An 18219-nucleotide genomic window follows, 5' to 3' on the forward strand; every position below is an offset into this window, starting at 1 on the left:
GTGTTGTGTTAATTTGTGACATAATTTCACATATTGTCACATAATGTGTGAAGTATAAGTGAATAGGGTTCATTGCAATATATTTACATTTCCAAATATTTTTACTTAAGATTCTTCGCAAATTAGAAAAAGTTCATATTCTCATGAACTACTGTGGGATGAGAAAGAATAATTCCATTGTGATGTGATTGAAGTAAAAAAATAGTGCAAAATTTTTTTTCAAAAATGATTGTTAAATGACAAAAATATGTGGTAAGTCATCAGAAAAATAATGTAAATATAAGACATGAATTTAATTTTTGAGAATCATGAGGTACATGAACTACAACGCTTCGCGCCTGCATATTTATGAAGTGCTTACACACTTCATGAAATATGCCTGCATGAAGCATCGTAGTTCATGTCCTCATGTATTCTCAAAAATTAAATTCATCTATTAAATTGACCTCTGAAATTTGCACTGCCTAAATGATCAATCCTCTGGTAAGGGAGATAAATCTTACTGGGAGAAATAACATTTATTTCTTAATAATTAATAAAAAGTTTATTTTTGTCAAATTTTGCCCCATAACATATGCTGAAATGTGTGAATTTTATTTATGCAGCTGTGGAGACAGTGATTTAAATTTGCTATGTAATTGAACAAAAAGATATTAGAGAGGGCCCATTCCTATTAGTTAATGAATATGCCAAACTTGCACTGCTGATGCATTTAGGGATGCACACTAATAAGTAATAAATATACTTCGAATGCTGGATCTGACTAACACTTTTCAGGTGATTTAACAGTTAATTTTGGTAGCAGGTTCATTAAATCCTTAGTAAACTATAAATCCTGTCAAGACAAAACTTGCATAATAGATGTTTTGCAATGAGATGCAAACTACTTGAACATTTGTGTAGTGAGAGCCTTTGTCTTAATTGTAGATAACATTTGTCAATGTGAGCTTTGTAATCTATGTTTCTGTTTTAATTGTCTTTCTTTGGAAAGAGGTATTTTTGGTAAAAAAAAAAATATTTAAATTTTTTTTCCCTCAACAACAGCATGGTGGCTACAATTTCTCAGATTTGAAAATAATTTTGATACAAGGTGAATTCATTTAAATTATGGCCTATAAAGCAGGAACAAGGTCTTAAATGGACTAATAGGATCAATTCTTTGAAAAAGTATAGGACAACTGTTAGTAACATTAATATAAGCATATCCATGTACAGTGAAGGATTTTTTAGGTCACCTGAGTCACTCAGGTGATTTTTGTCTGTCATTGTTTTTCATTGGCCCTACCGCCCTCCACTTTGGGCAATGAGGGGTGGGGCTAAAACCTTCAAAATTTATATAAAATTTTTAAAAACTTCATATCTACTCCCTGAACATCAAGCAGTCTTACTGTTGGTATGACTGTAAAAAGCTTTGAGCCCTCAACCAAAATTGTGAAATTCATTGCCCCAGGGTCAGGATTCTGGTGTTATGATGGAGCTCTATTGATTATATAGTGAAAATGCATAAATTCATATCCACCTGTAAATTTTGCAAACAAAGTGATTGCATATATATGAGTTACGAGGGTGCCTCTCCCAAAATTGTGAAAGTAATAGCCCCTTTGTCAGGGATCCTAGAGTTAGGGTGGGGCTCTATTGGTCCTATAGTGAAAATACATAATTAATATAATTCTTTGAAAAACTTCTGTGCTCCTGGATATTAAGCAATCTGATCAAAGTAGATATTTTCATTGATGATAATTAAATTGAACAAAATATTTAAGGACATACGCAACGTACCTTATCTACTGATAATTTTTCAAGATATTTTTAATATAAGATTATAGTGCCATCAGATGTTCATAGACAAAAAATCATCATGCATTACCAGGGGTTTTGAAAAGATATCAATTGATGAAAATTCTTGCATAATTCAAAGAAAAATATACAAAAATTACTAAACATATATTCTAGATGTTTTGTTTATCAAAACTTTTTTTTAGAAGAATTGTACAACAGCATATATAGACATTAAAATGTAGCACACAGTTCCTTAAAGTATTGGAACTCTTCAACTGCAGGGAAAAATGCAATAAAGTTCAAACTACATTGCGTATGTCCTTAATATGCAATATAAAAAGTACTCTCTTAGTTTTTAAGTACAGCTGCACCAAAGAATCATGTAGAGGCTGACATACAAAGGGTTAAGGTTTTCTTTTTTTCAAACTTTGCAAGTTGATAAATTATGCACCCCATTCTTTTCAATTCAAATGTACCTCATCCAGATGTTCTCCTAGTGAATGTTTATTAAGCATCATTCTAAAAATTAAAATTTATGTCTTTCATAATTTCTGCTTAAAATATTTATTTATATTTATAAATGACTTTCAAGTAAACATCGCACTATGTAAACAGACCCCCGCGTGGGGATGGAGAACATTACCTACAGGTTAATGGCACTGCTATGGGTATGAAAATGGCACCATCTTATGCAAATATTTTCATGGGCAGACTTGAACGCAACTTGTTACTTCAAGCAGCATTTAGGCCCCTTAGCTGGTTGCGTTTCATTGACGATATAGAGATGAAGTGGGTGGAATGTCGCGAGAGCCTCGAGGCATTCATTTCGTTTGCCAACACCTTTCACCTGTCTATCAAATTTACAGTAGACGTATCTAATTCGAAAAACATATTCCTAGATACTACATCTACCCTGATTGATGATGAAATCGAGTTCAGTCTCCACACGAAACCCACAGATTCCCATCTGTATCTTATGCCAACTAGCTGTCATCCCCCACACACATTTAAGGGAGTGCCTAAGGGTCTAGCCACCAGAATTCGGCGCATCTATTCATCCCCTGCCTAATATCAGGAACAAAGCGGTCTCCTCAAGTCCCATTTATGCAAGAGAGGCTACAATGCCCGCACCGTACAAACTGCTATTGATGAGAAGGCGGGACATGACAGGCAAAACCTATTACGCTACAAGGAGAAAGACAATAGCGGCAGGGTCCCTCTGGTAACCACATATGTACCATCCCGTCCTTAAGAACCTCAGTGGTGTCCTTCAAAAGAACCTGCCAATTCTCCACTCAAATAAACGAATGGCAGAGGTCTTTAAGGAGCCTCCATTGGCTGCATACAGACGCCCGAGGAATCTAAAGGACATGGTAGTAAGAACCAGATTGGACAATCCATTACCTAACGGGGGTCGCAGGGGCTTTAAAACTTTCTCTGACAGAAGATGTGTTCTCTGTAAGCACAGCTCTGACACAGACAGCTTTAACAGTCCCGTTACAGGCCGCAGCTTCAAAATACTAGGGAATTTGTCCTGTAAAACAGACAACTGCATTTATCTCATCAGTTGCAAAGTTTGCTCCAAACAGTATATTGGTGAAACATGAGATCTTCGCAGGAGAGTCAATAATCACCGTTATACCATTAGGACCAAAAAACTCAATGAACCCGTTGGGGAACATTTCAACCTTGAAGGTCACAAATGGGAGGACATGACAGTAGTGGTTATTGACCATAATCCAAGATGGACAGACGCTCAGAGGAAAGGCAAGGAAAAAGTTCTGGATGCACAGGCTGAAGTCATTCCGCCCTAATGGTATTAACAAACTAAATGACTTCACCAGGATGAACGTGAACTAAATCCAAACCCGGATTGTAACAAACAAGTTCAATCTCTCTATATAGTACAAACTTTACCGTTAATTCGCAATTCTGGAACAACCTACGCAAATATTTATAGCTTACATTTTTGTTTATCTCTTTTATCCGATTTCCAAATTTATAATATATCCAAATTTATATTTTAAAATTGCCCTTCCATATTATCTTTCTTTAGTTTCTTTTTATCATGTATAGTTACGCTATATTGAGAGAATAAGACAGTGTACGATTCACTATACTTGGTCGTAATTAATTAGCGATAATTAATTCGTTCAATTATGTAAATCGCACTTCACCAGAGTACACCCAATGGACCGGTGTCGCGGACGCAATTCATAGCGCTCCGGAATTAAAAATGTAACACTGGAAAATGAACGAATGAGTTTTTCCAAGAGAGTTGCAGTTATCTCCCTTTTATACAAGAAAGGCGATGAATAAAATTTAAAAAATATCGTCCAATCAGCTTGACTAACACTGATTACAAAATAATTGCCTTTATATTTGCAAAAAGAATGCAAAAAGTTATTGGAAATATAATCAATGAAAATCAATCAGCATAGATATATTGGTGAAAATGCCAGAATTATTTTAGATATTTTAGAATACTGTCAAGAAACTAATAATGATGGAATATTGCTATTTTTAGACTTTGAAAAGGCTTTTGACTCGATAGAATGGAATTTTTTATTCAAAACTTTAGAGAAATACAACCTAAAAACAAATTTTTTAAACTTGATGAAAATTCTTTATAAAAATCCAGTTTTTCGATTAAAAAACAATGGGTGGGTATCTAAAACATGCATTATGTCTAGGGGAATTCGTCAGGGGTGTCCGATCTCGGCGATATTATTATTTCTATTTGTCGCTGATATTCTAGCTCTTAAAATCAAGAATAACGACCAAATTTCTAGGATTAAACTTTCTGATAGCAGTAAAGAACATAAACATGTCCATCATGCTGATGATCTTACATTGTTTCTTAAAAATGTGGAATCAATGAAAGAATGTCTTGAGACAATACACGAGTTTTCAAATTATGCTGGATCGAAGCTAAATATAGATAAAACTGAATGCATATTGACAGGGGCATTGAGGCATATCAGAGACAAAATAGAAAGTATAAAAGTTAATACTTCGTCACTTAAATGTTTGGGCATATACATAGGTATAAATAAAGAGGAATGCTATAGAAAAAAATTGGATTGATAAATGCAAAAATATGCAAAAACTCTTTGAATCATGGAAAAAAAGAAAACTTACAATTTTTGGTAAGACTGAAATCATAAACAGTGTAGGTATGAGCAAATTTATCTATGTTGCGTCTATCTTACCTATTCCGCGAGAAAACGAACTAAAAAAATAAGTAAATTCACTTTCAACTTCCTTTGGGATTCCAGAGACAGAATTTAGCGAAATACATTAATTGGCAAAATAGAAGAAGGGGGGATTGGAGTAGTAGATATACTTACCAAGTTCCAAGCATTAAAAGCTGCTTGGATACCAAGACTCATGAATAATGCTAATCACAACTCTATGCTTTCCCACCTTGACAATTTATAAGGGGTGTATAATGTAAATGTTGAATATATATTAAAAACCAACAGTACTGGTTTGAACGACTTTGACTCCTTTAAAAGACTGCTTTTGTTCTATAAAGAAATCTTTATTTATTTTATTTTAATCAATGTAAAATACTTCCCGATATAAAGAAAATGAATATTAACGAAATTTTACAAGAACCGATCTGGAATAATAGACTCTTTTTGTATAAGGGAAAAACGGTATTCTTTAAAAATTGGGTTAAAAATATAAAATATGTAAAAGATCTCTTTTCAGATGGTGGATTTAAAACCATCGAAAATATGGGAGAAGAAATTCAAAAAAAGTCAAATTTATTGTGTGAATATAAAATGATCAATTAAGACAATTTTTAAATATATTAGAGAAAAAAGTGAAGATCAACAATATAAATTTATTAACATAAAGAACAAAAGGTATTTTAATTTTCATGGAAATTATTGTAGGGCTGAAAGCAAGAAATGTAAATTTTTCTATGATATCCTTCTAAGTAAAAAAGTTATTCCGCCAAAACATCAGCGAATACTTGGAGAAATGTTCAATGTTAGTCAAAAAATGTGGAAATCTATTAATCAGCAAAAGATTAAACTGGCTATAGATAAAAACATCGCGGAATTCAATTACAAATTATTGCACAATTTACTTTGTTGTAAAAAAATATATAATAAAGTGGAAAAAGGATACAACAGACAAGTGTTCTCTTTGTTCTGTTGTAGAAGACATGCACCATCTTATTTTTGAATGTAGAAATGTTAAAATATATGGAATATAGCTTCAACTGTGTTTAAAGTTAACATTCAATGGAAAGACAAATGTTATCGGTTTTTATTTTGAACGTAACCAGAAAACATACTTTCTGAACAATTTTATTTCCATTATTGCATTAAAAATATATAAATAAAAATGTTTTGTAGAATAGAAAATCTTGACGAAACTGAATATAATGTTGTACATCATATAAAAAAAATCTACAGTATTTTGGTGTAAAGTAATTAAGTTTTGTAATTATGTTCAAAATGTAGATATTATTGGAAATTTTATAAAATTACTGTAATATTTTACAGTATATAGATATAAGTTTATAAAACTAAAAAAAAATCTTTTCATGTAATCTCTATGTATCATATTAATTTGTTTTTATAAGAAAAATTAAATCATTCCCGCTGCTAGACGGTTTCTGTCCCTCTAGTAGTGCTGCTGAAGGGGAACCCAAGGACTGAGTGAATGTATGTGATTTCCCCTTTCGACAGCAATGGGAATGTATTAATATTCATACAATATTAAATAAACTTGTACTTTTCTTTTCTTCTGGTTGTAAAATTAATGTATATGTATATATGTATGAATTTGTGTGTGTGTATACAACACTATAATTATCATTATTTATTTTTCATCTACAAGTATTATTATTATTATTATGTCATCATCCTGCGAGATGATGTACATATAGGACTAATTTATGCGATAATTGTATTTCGATGGAGCTTAGTCAGGGCCCCATCCCTGGCAGCTGCCATAAAGATTCGTGTAGGGAATTTAAATATTATAGCATAGGTCTGGGAAATAAAATAGAAAAAAAAAGAATGTAACACTGTAAATATTTAGTGTTTGGTAGTTTAGTAGTAGTGCTAGTTGTTTTTGTTTCTCTGTTTCCTTTGTTTTTATGACTTCTTAACTTTTTTCTTCGTCCTGAGGAAGGGACAGGTCGTCCCGAAAATTTGTCAATTTTTATTGTTCGTGTCGTTGGTCATTTTTAGTGCTTTATATAAATTTCCATCAGTGACCTTCTATCTACGTAGTAGATCCGACACTTAGAAAATACAGTGTTGTTAGTTTTTAGTGCTTTATATATATATATATATATATATATATATATATATATATATATATATATATATATATATATATATATATATATATATATATATATTAAAGATCATTTTTGCTGTTCAGTATGTTAACTCCCGGTATTCACCTGTTGATTTGTTCAGTTGTTAATCATTGTACTAACATACCCCTTTAGTGAGTCTCAAGTCTCATCACAAGTAAAATTCACATATAAAAGAACTTTCAACTGTATATAAAAAAGGGTAATAATACGTAAAACTGATTTATCTCGTTTTCGTGCATATCGAGGTCAACAAAAATACGACTTACCCAATCGATTTCATACACATTTAATATCTGTATTTATTGTTCAAAGAAACTGCTTCACACTTAAACTGAAGGATTGTATTATGTTATGGCGTTTCCGTTCTTCTGCCCATCTTTCTGTCTGTAAACTTTTTTTATGTTCGGGTCATATCTTTCACACTGTGAGGCTTACGACCAGTAGTCTGGAATATTTGTGATGTTGGGAGACTATACAAAATTAATTTAAAAAGCTCTAAACACTGTGCAGAATGATACTAGTAATTCTAATTCTATGTAATGGTTATGTAGTTAGATTGGTCTGTCCTTTGATGTTAGATGTTCAAAATAAACAGAAATCTATATACTGTATTTAATGAAACAATTTGAAATAGATTGAAGAACAAGTATCCTTAGCATTAAATTAGACCAATTAAGTCGAAGTAATTAATGAATGCATTATTTGCAAGTATTTTTCCAATCTAAGTAAGCGATTTCTATTCAATAGTTTGAATTTTTTTCTGTTGAAATAAAGCGGGTATCGAATGTTGAAAATGATCTACATAAATGCAATATGTACACCTTTATATGATGTAATTTCCTCAAAATCCAAAAAAGCACTGTTCATTAAAAACTTTAGAGCTTCCTTAGAAGTCTCTTGCAAATCTATTTACATCTTTTCTTAGTTTAACATTTGTTAATTCATGCGCGGATCTAAAAGGGGGGAGGGGGTTCCGGGCCCCCTCGAATTTGCAGAGTTATAATAAAATGTATGTACTAAAGCACGGAAAAGTCATACATATGAAACTTAAAATGTGGAGTGGAGCGGCTAACCCACCCCACCAACCCCCACCCCGAAATAGGTTGTTCATATTTAGACGGTGGCTATTTATAGCCACAGTCTATTGCTGCTGCTTTTGGGCTATAAATAACAACAGTGTAAAATCACGGGGACTCTAGCGGCGATTTTTGCAGAGTCAAAATAATGAAAATAGGGTTGATTCGATGTTTGAAAATAAAATGCACATAGTAAACGAATACTCTCAAGTTATTTCAAAGACATTGTGTTGATGGGCACAAAGCTTAATTCCTTCATGAATATTCAATAAATTACGCCGACCTACAACTAATTCGTACACAGACCGACTCGTATATTCGTATGCAAACTACAGAAGTCACACGGCTTTTTTTTAACGTTGTGTTTATGTAAAATTTAAATAATATTTATTAATAGTCAGAATACTTAAGGGAAAAATTTTGGAGAATAATGGTTTCACATGTTAACTTTGAAATCAAATAATTATAATTGCTAAACACACGCACGGTGATTTCTTAGTTATATGTATGTGACAAACGGTAATTACGAAACGTTCCCAATTTGATACTCCCGAATTATGAGATACTCCATGCTAGGAAAGCGTCGATCTCCAAATTTCTTGTTCCGGAATTGCATGTTTTATAAATGTTTTATTTGAGACGTTTTGTGGAATTTTTATACAATAAAACTTTTAAAGTTAACTGTAATTTTACGATGTCTTTTGATTGTTTGAATTTCTAATATCTGTTGACGATAATATATTAGAAATATATATATATTTTCGGAAAGAAAAAAAAAGATCACGACATCTTACCGACAATCAGTTAATAAAAGAGTTGTTGGAGGCAGATACAATGCCATAAAATTTGCAAAATTTATTACGATTCTATATCTAAAAATAATAATAATAGTAAGCCATTGCCTAATTATCTCGGGCACAAAAACTACTGAACGAATGCTAATTTATCAAAGTTATAATTAAAAAGACTGTGACGGACAAATGTTAACAATATATATCATTCGTATTTGAAAATTCTATCATGCCTCGAATAAAATTTACCCTCTAAAAAGTGTAAGAAAAAAAGGTACTAAAATACACGTGCATGAAATATTGGATTTTCTTGCGAATTCAGTGGGCTTAATTTAGGTCAATCCTCTCCTGCGTGTGTTCACAAGTTAAATTTCGTATTGCGCAATGACTAGCAGCAATAAGCAGGGTTACGTATGAGAAATAGCATCGTCACAAACCACGGCCAAAATTTACGATCTTCTCCCACTCTGAAGAGAGCTATATGCGGACTCCGAACCGCTGCTTGAGAGGATGGAGAAATAGAGGCTGACAAATATTTTGTTTTTCTGTTCTTCTTTTTTTCTTTTCGAACAGTATATATCAAACAAAGAAGTAAGACTTCTGTACAATTCCTGAAGTCTTTCAAGCTTTTAGAAATAAGTTAATTACAGCCAGGGAATTTGGCAAAGATGGGAATCCAAGGATGAAGTCTATTTCATTATCTTTCAGCATATGATTTATGTCCACAATCTACAGTACATGGCCAAAAGTGATTCATCGTTTCACTTTTTACCATATACTTTATGAAAAGTAAGTTTTTGTTAAAAAAAATATTGTGGGTTCAATTCTACTCAAAATTTCAAAAACTTTTCCAATAAGTTACGAAAAATTGTTCATCTTTTCTTTTTTTTTTGGGGGGGGGGATGCAAAATTTGATTATTGATCACTGAGTAAAGATTTGAAATTATAAAGTCAAAATTTCTAACTTCAAAACACCACGATTTCATTACTCATTTTTGTAAAACATGCATCTTAGAATAAAAATGTTCGGTCACTACATGAGTATATTAGGAACCTTGATTCCTCTATGATTTAACATTTAGGGTAAACTGGTTTTGACACGTTTTAAGCATTTATTTATGGGGAAAAATACTAAAACATCCCAAAATCCATTATTTGAATATATAATATCAATCTGTCCATCATCCTTAAATATGTTTTCATTTTTAAATTTGCAATTATGACTGTACACCACAATAGTACATATAGAAAAAAAAAAACTGAAATGATCGAAGTTTCTGGCATTTCAGGATAGTTTTTTAAATTCAATCCTTCTTTTAAAATTAACCAAATGTAGAAAATTTCATGCAATAAATTAACAACCCCAATTAATCCTCATTATACTACCCAAATATGAATTTACTTATTTAATTTACTTATTAAAAAACATGTATCGTGAAAAATTGCAATAAACTTTCATAATGTCCATCATATCAATTTACAGATTCTTAATATATTTAATTTTATCTCATTCAATGCCAGTCGCCGTGTGGCGCAGTGGTTAGCGATTGCTCTTGTTATGAACACGAAGGAGTCGATCCTTACGTAGAGGGTTCGAATCCCACTGCGGGACATGGAGACAGTTAAACCGAGGTCCCGTGTCGCAGTAAGTGCTGGTCAGAAAAAGATCCCTCACTACTCAATGGCCTGGAGTGCTGAATATAGATCTAAATTTGTAGCCCACCAACGGCAATAGTGATGTCTCAATATGAGTGAAAAATTCTCGAGAGGGACGTTAAACAAACAAAATCATTCATGCCACCGTCTATCAGCACTTACAGTACTTTGATTAGTTAAGGAGTTTCTTTTTTTTTTGGGGGGGGGGGGGGGGGGAGGGGCTTGTCAAGAAATGTCTGCGTTGGATTTTACTTTGACTTGGTTGGAACCCCCCCCCCCCCCCCCGGGAAAAAAAATCTGGATCCGCGCCTGAAATTAAAACTTAATTAAAATAAAATTCCCATTGTTTTAGAATAAACGATTTCTACTATCGGCAATATATTTCTTTGCAAACGCATCTAGCCGCTAATGTGGCATAATCTTTATTCTGAATAAGGATGTTTACATTTTTCTGAATAAGGACGTTTACAAGGTAAAAAAGAAAAGCTTATATTTTGTATCTTTCATGCTAATTAAAAAATTTTCTAGGTGAAAGTGTGTTGACGTAAAAAAAAAAAGTACACACATAAATTCAAAATTTATAACCTAAAAGAACAGCTTTTTTTCTCCCAAATTTTAAGTAGACGACTTCTTGCTCAATATACAAAGAGACGGTATAAATTTAGCACACAGTTTTAATATGACTTGTCCAGTGATAATGGCTGCATATGTAATTCATATTCATTATGCATGTACATTTGAAAGTTTCCAGGAAGAAACCGAAAATACTTAAAGAGTACGAGGCACAATGGATGACAACAGAGCGACACTGATTTAAACAGGCCACATGCAGGAGATAATTAGATGGCTACAAAATAGATGTTCTTAAAAGAGAGAAAAAACGTATTAGCTGCATTTTGGAGAAAAATAATTTCTCGAGATCTGCATGAACAACAAATCATTGAAAGAAGAGCGATATCAATATACATGTAAATGTAAAATTTGAGGATAACGAACAGTGATCAACCTCATAAATCTAGTAAACAAAACAAATCATGAACAGGGCAAAAACACGGACCCCTGGAAACACCAGAGGTGGGATCAGGTATCTAGGAGGAGTAAGCATCCCCATGTCTTATAATATCTAAGTACTTCTTGGAATCAGTATACCGCTATTGAAGTTTATATCCCTTATATATAGTATACTTGTTATTGTTTTTTTAACCTTAAAAATTAAAAAAACGATACAAGGTAGTACAGAATAACAAATCGCAAATTGAATGAATGGTACGTTTCAAAACAATTTGTTTGTTGCGGTAAGATTATTTTGGATATTCACAATAAGTTAAATAATCAATGTTACATAATGAAATATCTCAAGACTTAGGTAATGGAATTTGAACGTTTCTTTGCCATGTTATGAATTTCAGTACACGAGTCTACACTTAAGGATTGTACGCTGTTTCTCTGAGCATATTTCATTTCCTCATAAGCATCGTCTAATATTTCATCGTCTATCTCCGATGCATTTTCGTATTCTGAATCAGAGTTTCTGTGTTTCCTTTTCTCCTTTTCCGAAGAGCTGTCTGAGTTAGGGTACTTTCCTTTTTCATCTTTGTCCGTGAGTGAAGAACTATCAGATTCTGAACCAGAATTTTTACATTTTCTTTTCTTTCTTTTAACCGGTTCAGATTTAGAACATGAACCATTCCGACCATCAACTTCATTCTCCGAATTTGAAATATCTGCTTCATTACCTTCTTGCACTGTGGGAAGAGGAGAAGGAATGCTTGAGGGTGGAACTTCATTTGTTGCTGAATCGATTTCATCTGTCCAACTATTACTTTGAACCTTCTCAGATGGTTTTATTTGCTCTCCTGGAAGTCTCCACCTGACACTTTTAGGTGAAGTAAGACCACCTTCACTGGTGGGGCTAGAAGTACTACTTTTGTGTCTTCCTTTGATATCAAGTTTCTCATTCTTCGAGTCTTGTTGTTCCTCGGTTACACTCGCTACTTTGTTACTTTTGATCTTAAGCTCTGGCAACTCAAACCGGGTCTTTTTTACTTCAGTTTCGGGTTCTTTCTTTACCGAGTCGTTCCCGTTGAGTAAATTATCATTAGCCCTTTGCAATACTTTAGAAAAATCTTTCTTAGAAAGAGACTCGGCAACACTATGTGCTCTTTTATCCCTAGATGAATGTATATGGCCATTTGAAGTTGAAGGAATGAAAGCTGATTTTCGTCTAAGTTTGCTGTTTTGTGCAAGCTTTACGATATTTAGTAAAGATGGTTTTTCGGAAGTTCCCATTTTATCTTTTAACAATTCCGTAATTTTTGTCCATTTGGCTAGTCTATACTTCCGCTTCCGCTGTTTTAATTTAGAACGAGACTGTGCATGTGTATAGTACAACGTAAAGTTCTGAACAATTGCAGGAACTGATAGAGCAATTACCAATACTCCGCTGATGGCACACATAGATCCAACAGTATACCCTAATCCCGTACTTGGAGTCATGTCACCATATCCGACTGTTGTCATGGTGATGAGAGCCCACCAAAATGCGAGCGGAATGTGTTTAAAATCGGATACTTCATCAGAGAAAATTTCCATGTAATATACCAAACAAGCAAAGATTACAACTCCAATAATAACGACAAGCAGCAGGAGAAATAATTCGTTGGTACTGGCTTTCATTGTGTACATCAGCACCTTTAGTGCCATAAAGTGCTTCATCAGAATGAAAATTCGAAATATTCGCAAAACACGTAAAGCTATCAGCAGACGAACTATGTCGAAAATTTCGATCGGATTGGGGTGTGCAAAAACTAGGGTCACAGCAACGTAGTATGGTATCAAACAAACAAATTCAATCAAAGTAAATGGTGTGATTAAAAAGCGTCTTTTGTATGGAGCGGCTATGAACTTGATGACCAACTCAGATAGGAAGAAAATGTTGCAAATGTTGTCAACAATAAGTAAAACGGACAATGGTGTTGTATTTTTGAAAATGTTGATTTCGTCTTTCAGTTCTTCACTTGTAAAATTCCTTCTGTCGGCTTTGGAATGTGCGTAAATTGAGCCGAAATACGGAAGCGTCTCCACCATAAGGACAGTGATAGAAAGTATGACGATCAGAAGCGAGACAACAGCATATACCTGAAAAAAAAAATTTTTTCTTATTCATGGAATGTTCATTAGAAATTTATTTGTTTTAGATCTTCAGAAATTTTCGGAAATGATAGGAAAAAAGTATTCAAATCCTTTTTCTTTTAGCCAAATTAACTCATGAGCCAGCATGAGAATAAGAAAGAATTAGGGTGAATTCACTCAAGCGATGTTCATTTATTGGAACAATGAATGACTGAAATTTCACTGGCTGTACTTTATGTATGTAGATGACTGTACATGGAATATGTAACGTACATTTTTAAATCACAGAGAGTATCGAGGAAATTGGCAAATCACGTGTACCTTGAGGAAGAAGGCCTATTAAACTCTTCTTTCTAGTAATATTAAAATATTTTTAAAGCATTTGAAATCCTTATAGGAAACCTCTTAATAATAAACAAAACCAGCAAAGAAAATATGAAGTCTTCATTTAGAGCATTTTCTTTACATGTACTCGTCTAAATAAGAACCTTGAAATTTTACAATTTTAGAAATTGTTAAAATTATCTCTCCTGTTCGACCATTCATGTAATTTTGCAGTGAGTTCTTATTTTCTTTTTGAATAATTCGCTGCTCTGCATTTTTTAAATAGATATTTAGAGGGCTGGGTGGTTGTGGCCATTTTTAGACTATATTGACATCCTTTAGAAGGAGAGCTCCATATGAAGATATACAAAAATGATTAAATTTTAAAAACTAAAATGTACGAGATTTTTCTTTGCCAAATGATAGTTGACAGCTTATATAAGATATCATATCTATAAAATTGAATTATATATGACGGTTAATTTGTTGACCCCCCCAGCCTCCTTAAGGCTCAAAATCAAACTTTCGTCATTTCTATTTATAAATATATAGATAAATCTTGTACCAGGTCAAATTCTAAAGAAATTCTGGCAATCGGAAGTCAGTTTCAAGTATTCAAAAAGTACCACTTAGCCTGAGAAAGAAAGAAAAGCTTTGATAATTAGTCATCTTTTTCTGAGTAGAGGAACTCATAGAAATTAAAAAAAAAGTTATCGCTTTGAAACGTGAGGTAGATTCTGGTATGTAGGTATAGGATAAAATGAAACAAATTATTTTTTAGATGTATGATATTCGAAAAATTATCACAAATTGAATCAAGTAGACTGGGAACTCGATTTAACAGGAAAGAGACATTGAAGTGTAAAATAATGGAGAAAAGCTGTAGTTAAGTAACAAATTATCAAAGCATTTATTTATTCATTTTTTTTATTTATTACCAAAGCACACGCTATGGTGCGTCATGTACGTGTAAATAACACAAATGTGGGTACTGAAAGAAATCTCCAAAGGAATATTCATTGTATAACAGTCAAATATGGAGAATAAGGTCAGATTTGATGTTTGTGATAGATGAAGGGAACACAATACTAGTTCTTACAAGATTTCGCTTTGATCTGGCCAGAAATATATGCACAAATATCAAATAATCCATATATTAATCTTCATTCACATATACACATAAAACGTTAACATTTATTAAAGGAAAAAAGACTTATGTACATTGTATATATATATATATATTAAAGCTAAACAAAACTAATTAATAAGCCCATGTTGTTAACCTTTCTTGAACAAAAGAAAACAGATTAGATATATCTTAATCTGAATCACAAGGTCAATGATTTTGAAATAACACTTTAAATCGTTGTTCGTGAACTCTATTATCCGATTAAAAGGCTCTTTTACAAATTTTTTTTTTATACGTGAAATGAAGTAGTTTTTGCAAGATAATTTGTACGTATTGTGTCGATAACTAGATGTTTAAAAATTGGTAAATACACACAGCAGGCTGCCCTTCAAAGATCACGATATATATTATTAGCCTGTAAAGTTTGTCTTTATGATACAAATTTTATATACAGTATACAATGAAGTGCAGTTTCTTACCAAAGAAGCTTAATTCCATATTCTTTTATTCTGTTCCATTTCTTCAATTTTGATACACGGGTCATAAACTTTAATATTTTAATGAATAAATCGTGCGAGAGTGAATTATTCATATCACAATAAAAAAAAATATTTTGTTATACCCGTATGGAACCTGACAAACATACTGAAGATTTTTTTTTTTCAAACAAGTGTGTTAAAAAGACAAGATTCTGTAAATCTCTTTAAATTTTGTTTATCTTTTTTCCTGCGATTTCTATTTACATGCTTATCAGACTGACTTTTGGGACAGATTTAGGGTACCTTTTAACTTGATTTTGTTTGAACTGTACACAAATGTTGTATATCATTTTATGCATACTTACCGTGGCCCCTCTCGATGAATAAGGATCCTGGAGAAATCTCCAAAGTTTCGGACGAATTCTTTCGAACCGAGAGGCATCTGCCTTAATTCGCTTTGTGGCCAGCCGATTGTGTTTCTCGTCAAGATCGAACATTTCTAACATTGCGTGCGTTTCCTCATACTTTATATAATGTACCCAACAACACTGTTCTATGTCTTTGTCATCTATCATCCAATACTTAAGTTCGTCCTTCAGAATCATACCACATATATTAAGTGGTAAGTGAAGTTTTCCCACACGGTAAAAATTCAGAATGAAAGGGAAAAAATCCGGTTGACGGTCAAAGTAAAATTCCCTTTTACCTGTTTTCTCGGCGATGTCTGCAACTTCTGAGAGTCTTGTTGTCTTTCGTGTATACTTCCTTAAAGTTTGAATTCTCGTCTCGTGTCGTACACCACCAACGTTTAACGTGATGATGTCGTCTGCATTATCGTAAACATCGCCCTCTTCATCTGTTTCATCGTGAGAGTCATCATCCTCGTCATCCGTGACTTCCTTTGTTGATGGAGTTTCCGATGATTTTGACATCTTATACAGAAAGTTCGTCCCTACGTTAAAGTCCCAACAAAATATGCTATATAAAGATCAGGACGGTAGCGAGAATTTAAAAGGAAATCCAAATAGGATTTAAAGTCAGTTGAAGAAAGTTTTCTGTTGTTTTTTTTTTCAATTGTCACAAAAATCACACATTCAAATGTAATGAAAAATATACCCAATTTTGATCCACAGAACAGCTTTTATATAATTTCGCATTTAAAACAGACATCGGCTATCTTTATCGAAGAACATCTATGTCAGTCATTGTTTATTTCAGATAATCCATGGCAAAACATTAAAAAGATATTTGCCCCCTCATTAAGAATTGTGCCAAGTTCTGCAACGGGCTGTCGGTATTGTTGTATGTACCCGTGATGGACATACAAAGGTATATGACACTGTTTTCGGACGATTTTTATAGATAAATATTCTTTGACTGATACATTTTGGTGATTAATTAAAAAGAAACCATGTACTTTGGATTCCAAAGTTGATCACGAAGTGTTTAAATCCCGGCGTGTCTCCTCTTACCCTAATTGCCGAATATTCTACAAAGACCTTTGATAATCTATATTCTGTCGGTTCATAAATCTATCGACGACTCTTTTAGAATGCAAATGCATATAAAGAATAACAGGTTTATACGTACAGGAGCATAATGGAAACTCTGTGATGTTTGAATTTTAATTGGTATATGAATCCTTTGATAACGCCTATAAAAATAGACGACCAATCTGAATATGCATTGGGAAAACACAATATATTATGGGAAAATAAATATTTTTGTTTTAAAGGCATTAAAAAAGCAACTAAGGAAAGGAAAGCATTAGATTCATTCTTCAATGCATTCTGACTTTTAATTGGAATACAGCCCTTGTTTAAACTGCACATTCCGAAAAAAAAGTTTATCTTCACTTTCAGTCACCCAAAAATATTTTTAAAGTAATATTTGAAGTCGTACATATTCAGGGTAACCAAACATTCTTTTTTGCATATGATATCCATGGCATGTACGTGAGCAATAAGAATTCGGAATTTTGATACCGGCCCCAGCTAGGGACCCACAAAGCCCCCAAAAGACGTAATTCTTAATTTAAGCTATTCGTTACAACTCTTTATACATTTTAGAGTATTAAAATGGATCAGTTCTCTTCTGAAATCGTCGTACTGAGGCTGTATATGCGCAAAATTATTTGAGTTTCTGAAAGGGATCTAATTTCCGGATTTTCAGATGAGTTATCAGATTAAGCTCAACAAGTTGCTATATTTCTTATGTTTATCACACCTGCATACAGATGATGACTATTGGGATGCTTACAATTAACCCTGGTTCCATGCTGCATTTAATTGACTTGATAATTGATTAAGTAGATGTTTTGGGGCAAATCTTTTGCCAATGGAATTCAAGTCATACCTTGACCATACTTACATTCATGGCGTATCTTGGAATGCATACCACCAGAATTGCTTTAGACGCTGCATGTGATAACCAATAGATTCTTGGATGAGTGGTTGAGTAGATGTTTTGGGATTATATAAGTACATTCCCAAATACGTCTTCT

The 18219-nt window shown here is 32.9% G+C and overlaps 1 protein-coding gene across 1 annotated transcript; it reads right to left on the reverse strand.

Moving 5' to 3' along the window:
- Positions 1–12014: 12014 nt before the first annotated feature.
- LOC133204894 (potassium voltage-gated channel protein Shaw-like) lies at positions 12015–16650 on the reverse strand. Its single transcript, XM_061340637.1, has 2 exons — positions 16082–16650; positions 12015–13790 (listed from the first exon to the last, which is right to left on the reverse strand). The coding sequence occupies exons 1-2, from the start codon at positions 16646–16648 to the stop codon at positions 12015–12017; spliced, it is 2343 nt and encodes a 780-aa protein (XP_061196621.1). The 5' UTR covers positions 16649–16650.
- Between the last annotated feature and the right edge of the window lie 1569 nt (positions 16651–18219).

The sequence above is a fragment of the Saccostrea echinata genome, unplaced genomic scaffold, assembly GCF_033153115.1.
Source record: "Saccostrea echinata isolate AGI-Se365-2 ecotype Australia unplaced genomic scaffold, CSIRO_AGI_Sech_v1 ptg000054l, whole genome shotgun sequence".
NCBI classification, from domain to species: domain Eukaryota; kingdom Metazoa; phylum Mollusca; class Bivalvia; order Ostreida; family Ostreidae; genus Saccostrea; species Saccostrea echinata.

What these genes read in the sequence shown, in the direction of transcription:
- LOC133204894 (XM_061340637.1), bottom strand. Translation starts at nt 16,648, where the DNA reads ATGTCAAAATCATCGGAAACTCCATCAACAAAGGAAGTCACGGATGAC. An exon ending in ATTCATCGAGAGGGGCCACG is followed by an intron (nt 13,791 to 16,081) that starts GTAAGTATGCAT and finishes TTTTTTTTTCAG; the next exon opens with GTATATGCTGTTGTCTCGCT.